We start from the raw sequence: 16,433 nt of genomic DNA, 5'->3' as shown, positions 1-16,433 counted from the left end.
AGAGAAGTCTTAAATTGGTAGAGGGAGTTTCCTGTACCAAAGAAATCATAGATCCAGTTCGTATGCTGTCTTCAAAAGTTAACATTTTTAAAATGCTGAATCCAAGCCTTTATTTGCTCATGGAATTCATGATTTTGCGAGGCCCCCCTCCCACCGCTCAGTGATTTTCCCTCATTTGTCTGACACTGCTGCCAACTTCTCTCAGTCATCTTAGAGCTTTGGAGGGGTAACAACTTAGTCTATTAATTCAATCCTGAGATGCAAATAAGAGTTTGCAAGGATGAAAGCCATTTTTGTAACAGTTGTAAAAGCTACAGGGAGGTGGATTTACTATCACTATAAGTGAGTACTTCTGAACATAGTGGCTTCGAAGAGATTCCTTCATTGGATGGGCGGCCCTTTCTAATAATGTTCAGTTTTTCTCTTAACACTGCAGACCCGTAAATAAGATGACAAATTCAGCTTGATAAGACGACAGACATCGTCAATGTCTTATTTAGAAATGCATTGGCTAAGACAACTCCGCAAAGAATCAATAACCAACACCAATTTGACCTGTAAATCAAAAATGAATAGTAGAGTGATCTTTTAAGTATCATTTAAGCTCTTTTTTGCTAACACCTGCTTCCAAATTGGGGTACAAGGTATGACAGTTTTCCCATAGAATCACACATGACCTATTGGCAGCACCTTAATATGTAAATAATTTAAAGTCTGTTAATGTGTATTTCTCTGCCAGAGCCAAAACCAGAAAGATAGCTTCCAGATTGAAGATGGCACCTAATAAAGTTCCCAAGTTTAATACGGGATAGTGTTTCCTCTATGGACTTTGAGTTTCAATTTTTGAGGGACACAGGAAACCTAGTGAGAAGTACCTAAAAAGTACCTACTTTTACCAAAGTTTACAGTGGTATAGTCCATCTAGAAGTGGAAACACCAGAATGCTAACTTATGAATCCATAAGCCTAGATTCTGGTTGTCCTTAAGTCTTCCGGAGCAACTGAACAGCATTTCTGAAGTTTCAGTAAAACAGTTGTACTGCAGTGTTTACCACCAAGCTGTGCTGGGGTGACCCACTGTACCTCAGAATCCAAACCCATTGAGCATAAGGCACATTTTAATTCAAATGTCATTAGCATTATGTCAGTGTTTAAACAAAAGGAAAGTGACCTTTCATCTTTTTTGAATGGGGGAGGGCAAGAATACTACTACTGATCTTTTAAAGAAACAAAGCGTGTGAATATAAAGTGGTAAAATTGTATATTTTTCAAAGTGGGGCATGTCCCTTTGTGCTGCTCTGTGGAAATCTGCTGGAAAGTGTAGGATTTCTGTATAGCCTGTGACCTGACAGAGCCCCACCTACCCCTCTCCCCCCATTTTCCGTAGACTGTGATTTACATGGGAACTGGAACAAGTATGTTCCTGCTGTTTGTGTACACAGCAAAAAGCCCTTTAGACTTTAGCACGAATTTTTACCTTTTATTGAAACCACTTTGATTTTCTTGGGAGGAAAATAAGATTTTTTTGGATAATGTGTGGTTAAAAACATTGATTTGGAATATTTTAGTAAAATGAAGTCAAGAGATAATGATTGTGATAGTGTATACTTGTAGTTAAATGAAATAAAGTAACTTCTTTGTAAGCAAGCTGTGATGACTTCCAACTTTGTGATTAAGACTGGAGTCCCCTTACCCATACATCTCAGCCATATATGCCTACCTTTAGGTCCTCCTGGGAGGCAAACACACACCTTTCCAGGGTAATCCATTACAGTGTTCTAATTAAGATCTCAGTTATAAAACCTCCCCTAAGGGGCCTGTAAAGTACTTCAGCATGACTCATGGTCATTCAGAGGACAGAAAAATGAAGACATTAAAGTTAGGAAGTCTAACTTACCAATGGATTTTTCCCTCCCTCAAGTTCACAAAGCCAGTTGTTAATAGATCTTCTCATAGCAACAGGGGCAGTTTAGTCCCCACAGGTTAGTCCGTAAGATTCGGTAGGGAAAAGGTGGGATTCAGCTGACTGATTTGGGACTGTGAAAAGGAGGAATTCCAGAAGCATGAGAGCAAGAAGAGGGTGCAACAGTGGGGTTTAAATCACATATGTCCACTTTCCTCCCCGCCCCCAACAAACCATTCTTCTATTTTCAGAACTGATTTTATTTGGGTAGGCAACTGACTGAGGGAGTCTCATTTGTAACCAAGATGGAATTCACAGTATGATGTTACATTCACACTTTAAAAATATATCTGTATGTACAGGAATTTGTAAATGGATGTAAACATACATTACTTTCCAAGGTCCGGTTTCCATTCCCTTGTCTCCCCCCACCAAAAAACAAACAAAAAGAGCCCCAAATTCAGCAAAGGCCAACCTGTCCAAAACAATTTTAAAATTAAAGGAATACCAAGAAACTCTTGACAACAGCATCATGTATCACTGGAGAGCATTACTGAAGGAAAACGGAGTTTTGACTTTAGATGACACTGGATTTTTTCAGTAAAAGTAGGCACTGATTTTTAAAAGGAAATTTACTCCTTACAGATAGCCAATATGGCTGGCTACCATGTTCACTAGTATAAAGTAATCCGGTGCAGTAACAGCTGATTTTAAATGAGTCAAGTCAGGTTAGAATTGGCTTTGCAATAGCTATACAAGAAGCCACACTGGGAAGGCCCACTGGAGGTCAAGTTCACCATTCCATTCTCTGTCTGCACTGCGGCTGTGTAGCACTACACAAGGTACCCTGCTGTTCAACTAGTTTGTCATTTAAACTATACTTCAAAGGTAAGTGATTAAAAAAAATGAAAAAAAAAATTGGTTTTTGAGTTTTAAAAAAAGGGGTGAAGGGGAGAAGAGGCATCATGTTATCTCATCCAAGCTGCACGTCCCAGTCCTCCCACAGGAGGCATGCCAGGTGGGGGGATGGGAGGTGGCACTGGGGGTTGCCCACCTGGGGGCACAGCTGGAGGAGGGTAACTGGCAGGTGGCATCCCAAGCCCTGGAGGAGGGTGGGGAGGAACAGCATGAGTTGGAGGCAATCGTGGAGGTGGAAAGTTGGGGTTGTATGTTGGTGGGGGAGGATATCCAGGAGTTGGTGGGGGAATGTTGGGTGGTGGAAATGATGCGGGGGGAGGTGGGACAGGTGGTGGAGGATTTGGAGGATAAACGTGAGGATGGTATGGCAAGTGAGTGGGTGGTCCATATGCTGGAGGCAGAGCCCCATAGGCTGGTCCTTCTGTCTTCATCATGGATTGCAGACTTTGATAACCCTCTCCTGACATGTAGGAATTTGTAGTTGACATTCCAGTAATGTAGCTGGAAGGTGGTGGTGGTGGAGGGCGGTGAGGAAGAGGAGGTGGCTGATGTACAGGGGCAGGATGACTGGGGGGAGGAATCTGGACTTTTGGTAGATCTCCAGCCTCCACTGTGCCGGTCTGCTCGCCCTCTCCCATTGAAACTGCAGCTGTGAGGGTTGGCTTACGTTCTAAAGAGGAGAGAAAAGACCAAAATAGGGATCACTATACAAATGAGAGATACAAATGATATATTCAGGAAATGCTTTGTCAAAAGTTACAACATTAGCTAAATATAAATCATAAATATAGTCATAATTATATAGCAAAAAAACAAAAACAAACAACCCTACACTTTTTCTGGTTTCTTTGAACATTATCTTCATTTTTTTTGTTAATGTCAACAAACAGCAAAAAATAAAATGCCAGTTATTACAAATAGGAAAGAGTTTAGACTTATGTAGAGGTTAACAATGACATTATCTAAATTATTATAAAAAATAATTTGCCTAAACAAGTTAAACTTATGTGAAGTAGAAATCCAAATATACTATGTTGCTATCAGGCCCCCAAATGCTTTCCTCCTAAAAAAACCCTGTGGGGTAAATTATTTTTCTGTAAGCCTCAGAGATTACATGACTTGCCCAAATGTAAACAAGTCAGAAAAGATCAGCACTGCAATTCAAGCCTACATTCTGATCTCTACGAATGATCAGTCCAGCACTGTTCCCAACTTGTCATGTATAAAGAAGAAGATGCACATCACAACTCATCTACCTCCTCATCACCAGAAACTTGTCACTTACAGCCTTTCACAACTGGCTACAACTCTCATTCCCAAGGTGAATATACGTTACTTGGGCTAACTTGCTGTTCTCTGTACATGACAGTCCAGCCTGTGGGCCTTGGCACACTCTATGTAATGTAAAAATAATGCCTAATGTGCTGTTTCAACCTGGAACTCCCAGTTCCCTCCAAGACTCAGCAGCCTTAAGAAGCCTTTCCAGACTCACACAATCAGTGTATATCCTCCAAATTCCCCCTATTTATTTTGTGTAGATTGTGTGTGTGTGTGTAAATTCAGAAATTTAGTACCTATGTAAATGTGCTACATCAACAGAATGGAAATTCCTGAAGGTGAGGAGTGTTTCTTCTGTCCAGCAGGTTTTAAAACACTTAATGATTCACAATCAAACTGGGTTCATTTAGACACTTACTGAGCTATGTGCCAGGCCCCATGATAGGTGGAGAATACAATAGTGATGAGTAGAACCTATGCTAAGAAATGATACTTATAACAGCTAGGCGCTTTATATGCTTCTCTCTGATCCAAGTTGCAAAGACACGTAGCATTAACACTAATATTTCCACTGTACAGAGGGAAGAGTACAGCTCATAAGTTAAAGCAACATGCTCAAAGTCTTAAAGAGCGAGTAATCTGTAGAGAAGGGATGCAAACCCAGGACTTCTTCACTCCCACATCTTTGTTGAGGTGGGACTATGGAAGTGGCACAATAAATGTTAACTTCTGGTTTAGTTTTGCTGAACTTTTTTTTCCCTAATTGTTATTATAAGGTATAATTATATATAATATAGAGAAGAGAGAAAAGATACACTGGGAAATGCAGGTGACATAAAAACAAGAGACAGCAATAAAAATGAGACGACTCCTATGCTACCAAATGAGACGTGTAGTTTTAATTCAGCCTCTTAAAGAGCCCTTTCTCTAGAACTCAAGTACAGTGAGATCACAGGACAGGCCACTGTGAGATGACAGGTAATGGCCAAACCTAATAACATCTATAGAAGGCAACCCTTTAGAAATAAAACATCTACACGGAATATCTACTTCAGTGTCATGAAAGCTAAAGCTGCATGAAGCAAGATTTTCCAATACTAGAAACAGGGAACAGAAACTTCGTTGCTCTTGAAAAAACAAAAGGTACAGCACTTCATCAAGTGGTACGATAATGAACCATGGCAGTAGATTACAGTGTTTCCTACCTACCAAAGAGTTAGTGTTACTTCGTTTACACTAGATTGGAGATCCACTCTAGTCAGAATGACCCTCTGAGGCCATTTATTCCAATCCATGTGTGGCTATGAATTCCCAAAAAATGGTCACCCAGCATTGTCTTAACAACTATCTCCTGAGGCCAGCCATTTTGCTTTTAGACAGCTCCAATCATCAGCAGGTTTTTCACTCTAGGTAAAAGCTCCGGTACTTTCACATGAGAAAGGAAGGTGGGAATGATCACTGGATAGACAGGCCTTTAAAGGCTAAAGCACTGACAAAGGACATGCAGCCCTCTCACAAAAGCTCAGTTTTGTGTAAAAGTGGGGTCAAAACAAAACAGTAAAGGGAACAGCTATGAATCTGCTGCTCAATTATTTACATTTCCACTTTCTGCTACATTCTCGGTTTTCTACTCAAAGAAATGTAATTACCAAAACAATGTAAGGGCTCTGATTTAGGAGTCTGCATATATGTATTTTTACAACTAAGATTACTTTCTGAAAAGAAAAAGGCTTCTCTTCTCACTGCCCCAAACAACCATTCAAGCCTTGTAACATACCTCACATTCCAGCAATCTAAGCTTCAGGAAATATTCTAACAACACAGAAAAATGATGGCAATATACCGAGGAAAGGTAGGGAATCCACATAGGGAAATATCATTGGACTTTAATTCTGTTAAGAATTTGTAAAATGGCAAGGATTAAATGAGATATTTAATGTAAAAGGCTTTGTACAGTAGAAATCTATACCTCACTCAACAAAATAGAAGTGTTTCTAAAAAGCTGTTTAAAGAATAATCTTTCAGCAATAATGGTCCCAGAGAACAGACGATAATATACACCTACTATATGTCCTATATGGCTGAGGTGGGGCTATTCTAGCAGAATGTTGTAATCTGGTATTTTTATTTAATGGTGTGAGTTACAAAGAAAGGTTCAATTTCAGTAGGAGAGGATGGGGAGAAAGTATTTCTAGAAGTGACTGTGACATAAAAATAAGAGGCATTCATAAAACATTTTGAAAAAAATAAAACTTTCAACCAAAAAATATTGGGGAAAAATTCCTGACATAAAGAGATTGGGTCATCTTACTGCACATACAATCCCCCTCAGTATAAGATGTTTACTCACCAATATCTGGAAGGTGACCTATTCAAACAAGTTACTGATGCTGAAAAATGGAATATGAATAAACAAGAGTACCACAGACTATTCACCATCCCTTATAAAACTTTCATTGATGTAAACAATCAGAATGAGGACAAGGGAGCTCAGACACCATTCAAAAACCATTCCTGACTTTGACACATGACAAGAGATGTGTACAAGGGTCATACCATTTCACAGTATCGACTGTTCTACAAATTGTTCCAGAGGATGACAGAAAATTACAAGCAGTATCACCTCATAAAACAGCAAGAAATGGTGAAGGGAAAAATGAGATGGAACAAAGCATGGTGAGATATATCACAACATAACATGACAATTTCTGTAACACGTTTCTTTATCAATTTAAGTGAGGCCGCTGAATTTGGACTCTTGATAGCTCAGTCCCTAGATGTGCCATACAAGAAAATCAAATGGCGTTAAGGTGGCAAACAGAGGTGAAGCAGCTGGGCCAAAATCCTGGCTGCGGGCAACATGACTGTGAAGGCACTTATGAGCAGATGATGTTTCTTATTGAAAAAAAAAAAAGATTGAGAGGACATAGATAAGTACTCTCTCTTTGCCTGTTTTCCCATTTCTTTAAAAATCTCTCCAAGAATGATCTATGCAAGAATCAGAGGTGTCTAAGAAAAACGTGAGAAGAGATAGGGTATATTTTCACAAGTTATATTCTATAGTAGACTATATCTTCACAGTAACAACTGACTTAAGAAATACAGTGAATACAAAACTGCACTGTGTTTACTGTTTGTCAATTACTTAAAAGCATAAGATTTGGCTGAGCAAAATACATCCTTAAGAGACTTTTCTTTCCTCCAACAAATCTTTCCATCCATACATTCAAATCTCAGAAAACTAAACAAGGAACAACTGTTCAACAATCCTGATTATCAAAGAGGAATACAACAGGGAAACATAAGCTTGCTGATGTCTCTCACTGCCATGCTGGATGTCTGTCTAACACACAGTTCAAATGGAATAGGAATTCTCTATAGATGATAAGGTCCTCCAGGTGCTCCTAAATGCAGATGCATTCAGCATGCCATCAAGTTCCATAACATAAGAGTACATGACAACTCAAATAATTCCGGCCTAACAAGCTTCCCCTGCCAATAGACAAAGAAAGACTGATGTCAAGACACTGATATTCAACTGGATAGAAAACTGGTCTATCTCTCTCCTCTCAAGAGTCAAAACTAAACAGCACATCACTAAGGTGTAAAGTATCTTATATAGGTGATGTATGACAAGGAAAGGAAATGACATAGTCATGTAGGGAGACTGAGAACACTGCAACACTCCTACAGTCAAGGGTTATTGTTATATTAAAAGACTTAGAACATAGCTTCCACTTCATTGAGTGCATTCCCCACGGAAGGGAACATGAACAGGGATAGGGCAGCTTGCTATACACATGAATGACATCACGGAGCCACTAAAGTACATCCGTAGAGTGTATAGAGGGCTCACTTTCCATCCAACGATAGGGAGAAACACAGAATGTACACTGAAAGCATGAAGCTGCATAGAATGCTCTCTTCTCTTCCAGTATTTGATAATGAGACAGCCCGTCTCCTTGCCAAAGTCTCTACATTATGCCCTTGATTAAATCTACTCCCCCCACCCCCAGTCACATTCTCCAGCAGACTGCAACTTTACTCCCCTTCCCTATCTTCAACCTCCCTCTACGTACTAGTTTCTTCCCTACTGCCTTCTGAAGTGCACCCATCCTAAAAAACCAAAACAAAACCAAGCATCTTTACAAGATCCGCCATACTCTCATGCTATCATCCCTCTTCCCTTCTCAAAGTGCTAGGAAAAACATTTATACTCATTACTTCTTTTCTCCTTAAGTTTTTGTAGTCTGGCTTATGACATAACTCAAATGAAACTGTTCTCTCCAAAATTACTAGCGATCTTGATGGACAAATCTATGGTATTTTCTCAACCATTCATGACCTCTTCACAGCATCTGACACTGCTAATCACCCTCTCCTTCTGCAAACGACATCCTCTTTGTGTGGTTAAAAATACTTCATTCTTCATTTATATTTTGACCCCTAACTGCAGGTGTACCATAAGGTTTTGTCCTGGAGCTTCTTTTTCCTCTTTATACACTCTCTCTCTTTTTCTTTTTTTTTTGGAAGGAGGAAGGCAGGGCAATTGGGGTTAAGTGACTTGCCCAAAGTCACACAGCTAACAAGTGTGTCCAGTGTCTGAAGGTGGATTTGAGCTCAGGTCCTCCGGACTCCAGGGCCGGTGTTCTACTCACTGTGCCACCCAGCCACCCCTCTCCTTGTCTATTAAAAGAGTTGTCATGTGGAAAAACATCACTTCAGTGACCAACATCGTCTTGGACTAGGGTGACTCTGGGTTCTCAAAGGCTATCTCTTGCTGACCTCAAGAACTCCCCCAGGTCTAATGATCATCATGGCTCCATTATTCTAGTCCGCAACATTTGTAACTTCAGTGTTTATCCTCAACTCCTCACATCCAATTAGTTTCTGTGTCTTGCTGTCTTTACCTCCCCAATATTTCCGATCTGACTCCTCCTTCCTACTGCACTTGTACAGTCACAACCTTGGTTCAGACTCTGGTCTCCCCTTTTTCAGTTTCCTCCCCACTCCACTCCATTCTCTACACGTTCTCTTTAAGTGCAGATCTGACCATGTTACTGTAGTACTCAAACTCCAGAGGCTCCTTATTGTCTCTAGAGAACACATAAACTCCTCTGTTTGGGTAGAAGCCTTCAGAACCTGGTCCCAATCTATCTTTCCAGCTTCATTATTTCTTCTTCCCACACTCTCCAATTCACTCAAATTGGTTTTTTGTTCTTCACACAACATCTCATCTCCTGTCACTAAGGCTTTATGCTTGCTGTCCTCCAGACCAAGAATGCATTCCCTTCCTAACCACTGCTTCTGTTTCACCAAATCCCTCTTTCATCAGAAGTCTTTCCTGCCAGTCCTGATTCCTAGTGACCTCCCTAACTACCCTGTATTTATTCTATGTTTACTTGTGTAAGTACGCCTACACTCTAAAAGGGGCTAAACTCCTTGGGGGCCGATTTTTTTCTTCTCATACACTCAGTACCTGGAATAGCTCTTGGCACAGAGTAGGCACAATAATCCACGGAAGCCCCAAAGAGCTGCTGTGATCTTAAGCTACCTTAAGACGCATAGTGTCCAGGGCCTGGAAACTTTCTCATTACACTCTGCCACAGTCAGATCACATCATGTTCAATTTGGGGTGCCATGTTTTAGAAACTGATAAAATAAAAATCAGAAATAGGCCAACACTATGATAAAGGGTAATACCTTCTGAGGAATGTTTGAAGAACTAGGGATGTTTAGCCTGAAGGAAATACTTAGGGGGATATGCTAACTATCTTCAAATATTTGTCATGTGGAAGATGGATTAGACTTGTCCTGCTTGGCTGCAGGGAGAAGAACCCTGAGCAAGTGAGCAGAAGGTACAAATCTGAGCCTGACGTCAGGAAACATTTCCTTAACAACAGCAGCTATCGAAAAGTGGAAAAGGCTTCCCTTGGGAGGTAGTGGGTTTCCCCCTTATCTTCAAAACTGAAGCCAGATGACCATTTGCTAGGTATGTTGTAGGAAAGATATTGGGATACCAATATGGGTTGGATTAGATTGCCTGTTACACTTCTTTCAACAAGGAGATTCTTAATTCTATTGTCAATCAAATGAAGTATATCATGGTTTCCTTCCTGTTGCCTACCTTCCAAGGTTGTTCACATCCTGGCTTTACTACCTAAAGCTGGCCTTTTACAGAGAACAGTTTAAAGGCTGACAGATCACTTGTCAGGGGTCTTACAGATGACATTCCTATATTAGGGTCTAGATGCCTTTTCAAAGTTACTCTTTACAATTAAATTTCTAGCATTCTATTTCCCTATACTTCCTAACATAAGCTCTTGCTTCAGTCTTCACACCTCTGCACAACCTACTCCCCACCTAAGAATGTATTCTCCCTTTTAACTATCCAGGTTCCACTAATGTTCCAAGGCCCAGATGAGTTATCATGTTCTCCATTAAGTTCTTTTTGATCACTACAGCACACAGGTAGGTACTTTTTGGAACTCCTTAGCACTTATAGTTCACGCCACAATTAACACTGATTACATCTTTCTACTAACTAGAATGCTAAGTCTTTTGGGGGCATGGACTATGTTTTAAGCTTCTTTCATGTTCCCTACAATACAAAGTTAAGCACATAGTAGATGCACAATTCATACTTCTTTCTCAACTGCAGAGATTATTTTTTTAAATCATAAAGTTAACTTACATTAGTGTAACCATGCGAATTTACAAGTAAAAGAATGATTCTGCTTCCAAGAAGTTATTATAAGCCTCAGCGGGATAAATTAAACACATACTATACGCAAACAGCCACTGGACAAATGCACAAAGGAACTATGCAACACAGTAAGATAGAAGCAATGAATGTCATTAAAAAATTAAGAGTTTTCTCAGACGTGCACAGAAAGAAATTCAATGTTGGCAATGATTCTTCTCCAGCACCAATATGGCTCCTATTGTCTTTTTAAACAATTACACAGATTTCTGCCCCAAGTTTAACACTGCATCTAATGTTACCTCAATGCAGAGCAAGAGGTTTCCCCAATAAATCAGTCTAAAAATTACAGCTACCTCATAGTGATTTGGGAAAATGGGTCATGAGTTCTGTAAGGATTTCTCTGTAAAATTTACTCTAACATTCACTTCATTATTGTCTGAAATTTCAGAATGGGAGAATCTGAGGAGTAAATTGCTGGTCAATATTACTGTGAGGCCTTGTGTTCTACACAGTTACTAGGCAAGTCCATCAATAAGAACTAAAAGATTATTCTAACTTGGAACTTCACCTACAGGCTGGTTTTCATTACAGCTGTCCTTGAAAATAATTTTTATGAAATTAATGGTAACTACTATCCCTTTCCTTTTTCTGATCCACAATGCTTCAAAGATTCAAAAATTTAGAGCTGAAGGTGACCATAGAGGCCATGTAATCCAATCTCATTTTAAAGATGAAGAAATACAAGCCTAGAGAGATTAAGTGACTTGCCCAGGAGCACAAAGTTAATGATAGAAGTGGGATTTGAACCCAGGTCCTTTGATTCTAAATCCAGTACTCTCTCCATAGTAACCAATGTGTCTGAATCTTTCTTAACAAAAAAAGAAAAACCTGGTTGCCAATGAGCTAATCTCAAAGGAAAACTTACCTGGAGGTGGATGTACAGGTAGTATTGGTGGGTGTGTGGTCTCAATTTTGGGGATTTTAGATGGTGGTGGTTCTAAAAAGAAAAACTGCATTAAAAAGCCACCCATACTTCTGCATGAGAATAAAAAAAATTTTTTATACTGATCTGGGCTTTTAGGAAAAATAACTGAAACATAACCATATATGGCTTGCAAGGAGACTTTAGAAAGGATCCATTTAAACCATTATACATTTATCTTTTAGTTAAAAGGACAAATTATTTCTTGTTAAAAAGTTCTTTCTAATTTTCCTCCAACCACTATTTTTTAATTTTAGTAGAGATGAAAAAAAAAATCATAAACCTACTTGAGAAAACCCCTTCAAATAATTTTTGGGACGTATCATTAACACCTCAGAAAGATCCAGAGTTCACTTATAAAAGCCACCTCAACTATTTGGCACACAGCTGAGACTAGGGAAGCAAATAAGGCCCTAAACAGTCAAAAGAAATTTCAAAGTCCATTCAACCAAAGCTAATACACTTCTGTTCAAAGGAGAGCTCCTCTTCAACATTCTCACTCAGAACTCTTCTTTATGCCACAGTGCACTGAACAATATTTTATTTTCAAGTCACAACCTATCAAAAACAATGTGGGGGAGGGGCGGAGGATGGAATCTGAGAGACAGGCACACTGATAACAGCAAGAATCACTCTCAGCAAGGGAAGAGACAGAAAAAGTAAACTCAAGAATTAACAAAGCACATCAGTCCAGGGCCATTCAGTGTGAGGGGGAGCAGATCTGCTTTAACTGCACTGAGAGTATCAGTTATCACATATACAGTGAAAGTGTATGGTTATTTAATAATGATAACCCCATGTCATCAAGTAAGTTTAATAGCTTTGTTTATGACTGTTAAGAAGCATATTATTTATTTTAGAAAGATTTTCAACCAATATATCAAAAATTTTAAATTGTTTTGAAGCCAAAAGGAGTATAGGTCTCTCAAATTTTTACTCATTAAGGAGCACTTTATTCCGTGACAAAGTGGAACAAATGAGGAATAACTTACTTCAAACACTTTTCAGTCTTTTCATAACTCGAGAGGTTCCTCTATGAAATCTTAACAAAAATTCCAAACCCTAAAGAAATTAGAGCTGGAATCAAGAGTCTAATGAAAGGCTGGCTTGTTGAGCTGATTGTGGGAGGACTGCTACACAATTTTGTTAAGCAACACCCCTATTTATTGTATATACATGCTAGCTTCCTAATTCACCCTATCTCTGAGATTTAGGTGGCTCTCTCTTAATACTTTGAAGCCCTTAACTTGTCTTTCATTAGTTAATGAAATGGCATAACTAAGACTAGATTTCACACACAAAAAATTTGAGTACAAAAATATTTAAGCATTTTTATTATGATTTTTATTAGCTAGTTTATTACTACCTGTCCCCCATTACAGAACCCTGATGCTTTTATTATTATACATCTTCACCAGGAGAATACAAACTCAATGGAAGGGAAACGAAATAACTTCAGGCCCCTGGTATTCAAAGTTTAGGGCTACTACTGTCCCGGAAAGTAAATGTTTTCTAAAAGAAGCAATATATTTGAGACACAGGCATTTTGATTAAAGTAAAAATTAAATATTAAAACAAACAAGCTTACCTGCTGTCTTGTTGTCTTCCTTAGGAGAAACAACCTAATAAAATGAAAGTTTTTAAATGTTAACTAAGAACATGGCTTATGGATGGGGGGAGGGGGAAAGGAATCAATTGTTACTAGCAAGGTAGAAGTAAACAAAATCAGAACCATAGAGAGATAAGATCATAGATACATTTCCCCACCCCCAACTGGTCTATTAGAAAAACCTACCGTGATTTACATAAGACTAACATCTGGCCGATGACGGATTCCAGCAGATGACAGTGTGTTCTTTCCTATTTTATTGTTCCTTCTCCATTTGGATATTAGACCAAATTTTTATATTAAAGAACAAAATTTTGCTCAATGCTTACCCAATACACTCACCTATATTTTGTTCACTGATAGTTTACTTCCCCAGTGATTATTTTAGAAGCTACATTAAATAGACTTAATGAAATATTATTTTAAATATCAAATTACACAGATGTCTCCACTGGAAGGTATATACTACCACTACTGTTTGAATTAGTACAATAAATTAAGTGTCAGAAAATCTGGTAGGGACTGCTGAAGGCAAGCAAATACAGTATGGCACGGTAGAAAAAGCACTGCTCTTGGGAGTTAGGAGACTTGGGTTTGCATTTCAGCTCTGACCAAATCATTGAACTTCTTTGAGCCTCACTTTTCTCATCTGCAGAACAGGGATAATACTTGCCAATGTTCTCGCAAGAACGCAATAAATAAAGCGCAGTATTATATAAAAGGAGTTACTTCTTTACTTTCTTCCCAATTCAGGAAGTGCCGTTATAAGTAACAGGAGAAAACATTTACTTAAGCTGGCCACAAAAATGCGAAAATTGTAGGTGAGTTGTCAGTTTCTCTGGCTTTATAAATTCAGCAAATCTGATCGCATGTGTATCAGCTATAAAGAAGAAACATGATAACTATCAACTGTGTAATGTGTACTTTTCCCTGTATTATAACCTCTAAAAGGATTATTACTGGAACTTTTAATCTCTAAAACTGCCATGGAAAATAGCTGTTATATTACAGTTTTCTCCTCAGACCTCAATGGGAAAACTAAACACTACAGAAATACAAGCTTGACTCCAAAGAAGAGCTATGAGTAGGCACTTCCTCTGATTTCTTTGTGGGGACTAAAAGTGCGAAGCCCTGAAAATAAGCTCCAACTTTGACATGTTGGTTGGTTTTGGCAGGCTGCTTTTTCCTTCTCTTTTTAACTTTTTGTTATGAGAGACAGTTCTCTGGGAAGGAAGAAGAGAGGGAGACATTGAAAAATGGTTTCCTTTTCTTTATTTGTAAATTTTGTGGTGGTGTTTTTCTGTGAAATAAAAAATGCATGACTCTTCATTGATCTCTGTTAAGGATTAAGGGAAGGATAACTAACGGACAGTTCATATGCTTCACTAGTTATCTTCAAAATGTCAAGAGAATGTGAAGGAGACCCACAGCATCCTGTTGAGTCCTTAGTGGAGAACTTATGGAAGGACATGGTCATGAAGTCACATAGGATGGGCAGGTATGAATAAATTGCAAACTGAATCAGTGGAAGGAATATATACAATGAGAGCAGAGTAAAATGGAGAAAATGATATTTTATTTTATCCTATAATTTTCACCCACATGACCTTTTGTCCAGCTTCACGTCACTTGAAAATTTGATAAGTATGTTTCTGGTATTTTAATATTTAATCACTTAATTGATTAAAATTGAATTTGAGGAAGCTAGGTGATGCACTGGACCCAGAGTCATTAAGTCTTGAGTTCGAATCCAGCCTCAGACACTTAATAGCTGTGTGGCCTTGAGTCATTTAGTCAATCTGCCTCTGCTCCCTCAATTGTAAAATGCGGATAACAGTATCTACCTCCCAGGGATGCTGTGAGGATCTAACGAGATAGTATTTGTAAAGTGCTTTGTACAGTTCTTGGCACATAGTAATAAGCACTATTCTTAGTCTCTTCCTCTCCTTCCTTTCCTCCCCCAAGCTTCAATAAATGTTTGAAATATAGAAGATATTACCCTAAGCATTGTAGAGGAAACAAAAAAGCTGACTGACTAGTTATTATAGTTAATTATATTAAAATATAATTATCATAGTAAGAGATAACTCATTAGTTTCTGTATAGTAATAAGGAGGCAGGTGCTAAGATCCTTTCCATCTTTCACATTCTTTGGTTCTATGAAGAGTTTTCCTTCTCAAAATAAGCTGATGTCTTTAATAAAGGGAAATAAACGGGGGACAGGACAAAGTATGTAATTAGAGAATTTCCTCTGGGATAATATCAGTGTGCTTTGTCACTCGGTATTTTTGGTATTGTTCTTCAATCCATCTAAATGCTTTAGCATTCAGTTACATTTTTCCTTTCTGCCCACAAAACCACTCTAATAGACTGTCAAATGGCTTGCTGGAATACAAATATAAAACATATGTAGCCTAAATTTGATCCCTCTGACTGGAAATTCTCAATAGATATAGGTTTGGTTTAATATGAATGGCTTATTTTCATGTTAATTTCTAGCAATCACCTCTTTCTTTTGTAATGCTCATAAGCTATGTTTTATTATCCATTTAAAGATATTAGAACCTAGTTTTCAGGACTGTTCCCATTTCTCCTTTCTCAATTCTGCAAATAGAGTCAACCTATTGATTGTCTGTAGTGTTTTGCCATCTCCCTCTCTTCTGGATTTCTTAGAGAATAATACAATGTTTTTTCATTCACATCAGTCAGTACCCTAGGAAGTAAGCAGTCTGTCTGGGCAGGGAAACCTGAATGAATTTTGACCGGCTAGGTGCTCTTTTACAATGGAAGGAACAATGACCCTGGAATTTGGGTTCAAGTCCTGCCTCCATCTTTATCTCTGTGACCTTGGGTAAGTTACCTAACCTTTCTATAAAGTGAGAGGCCTGGACTATATAGCTTTTAAGGTCCCTAACAACTCTTAAGTCTATAATCCTAATATCTACTCACCCATTAGCTTTAGGTTTCTAAATTAACATTGAGTAAGATAGTGATTTTAAGACTGTCACCATCATTTTAATATACATCAAAATTTTTTC

General features: G+C 38.5%; 1 protein-coding gene across 2 annotated transcripts in view; it reads right to left on the bottom strand.

Annotated features, from left to right (window-relative positions):
• Positions 1-2,141: 2,141 nt before the first annotated feature.
• CCNK (cyclin K) overlaps positions 2,142-16,433 on the bottom strand; it is a 37,869-nt gene continuing 23,577 nt past the window's right edge. Inside the window, exons 9-11 of one of the 2 annotated variants that reach the window (XM_036748003.1) lie at positions 13,375-13,408; positions 11,730-11,801; positions 2,142-3,490 (exon numbers count right to left, since the gene is read on the bottom strand). In XM_036748003.1, the coding sequence (XP_036603898.1) occupies positions 2,871-3,490; positions 11,730-11,801; positions 13,375-13,408 (726 nt within the window). In that variant the 3' untranslated portion in view covers positions 2,142-2,870. The remainder of the gene's footprint in view (positions 3,491-11,729; positions 11,802-13,374; positions 13,409-16,433) is intronic. The other variant, XM_036748005.1, reaches the window with a different exon arrangement.

The sequence above is a fragment of the Trichosurus vulpecula genome, chromosome 3, assembly GCF_011100635.1.
Source record: "Trichosurus vulpecula isolate mTriVul1 chromosome 3, mTriVul1.pri, whole genome shotgun sequence".
Taxonomy (NCBI): Eukaryota; Metazoa; Chordata; class Mammalia; order Diprotodontia; family Phalangeridae; genus Trichosurus; species Trichosurus vulpecula.
Note: the sequence above shows the minus strand (reverse complement) of the source record. Positions and strands in the feature narration are given on the sequence as shown.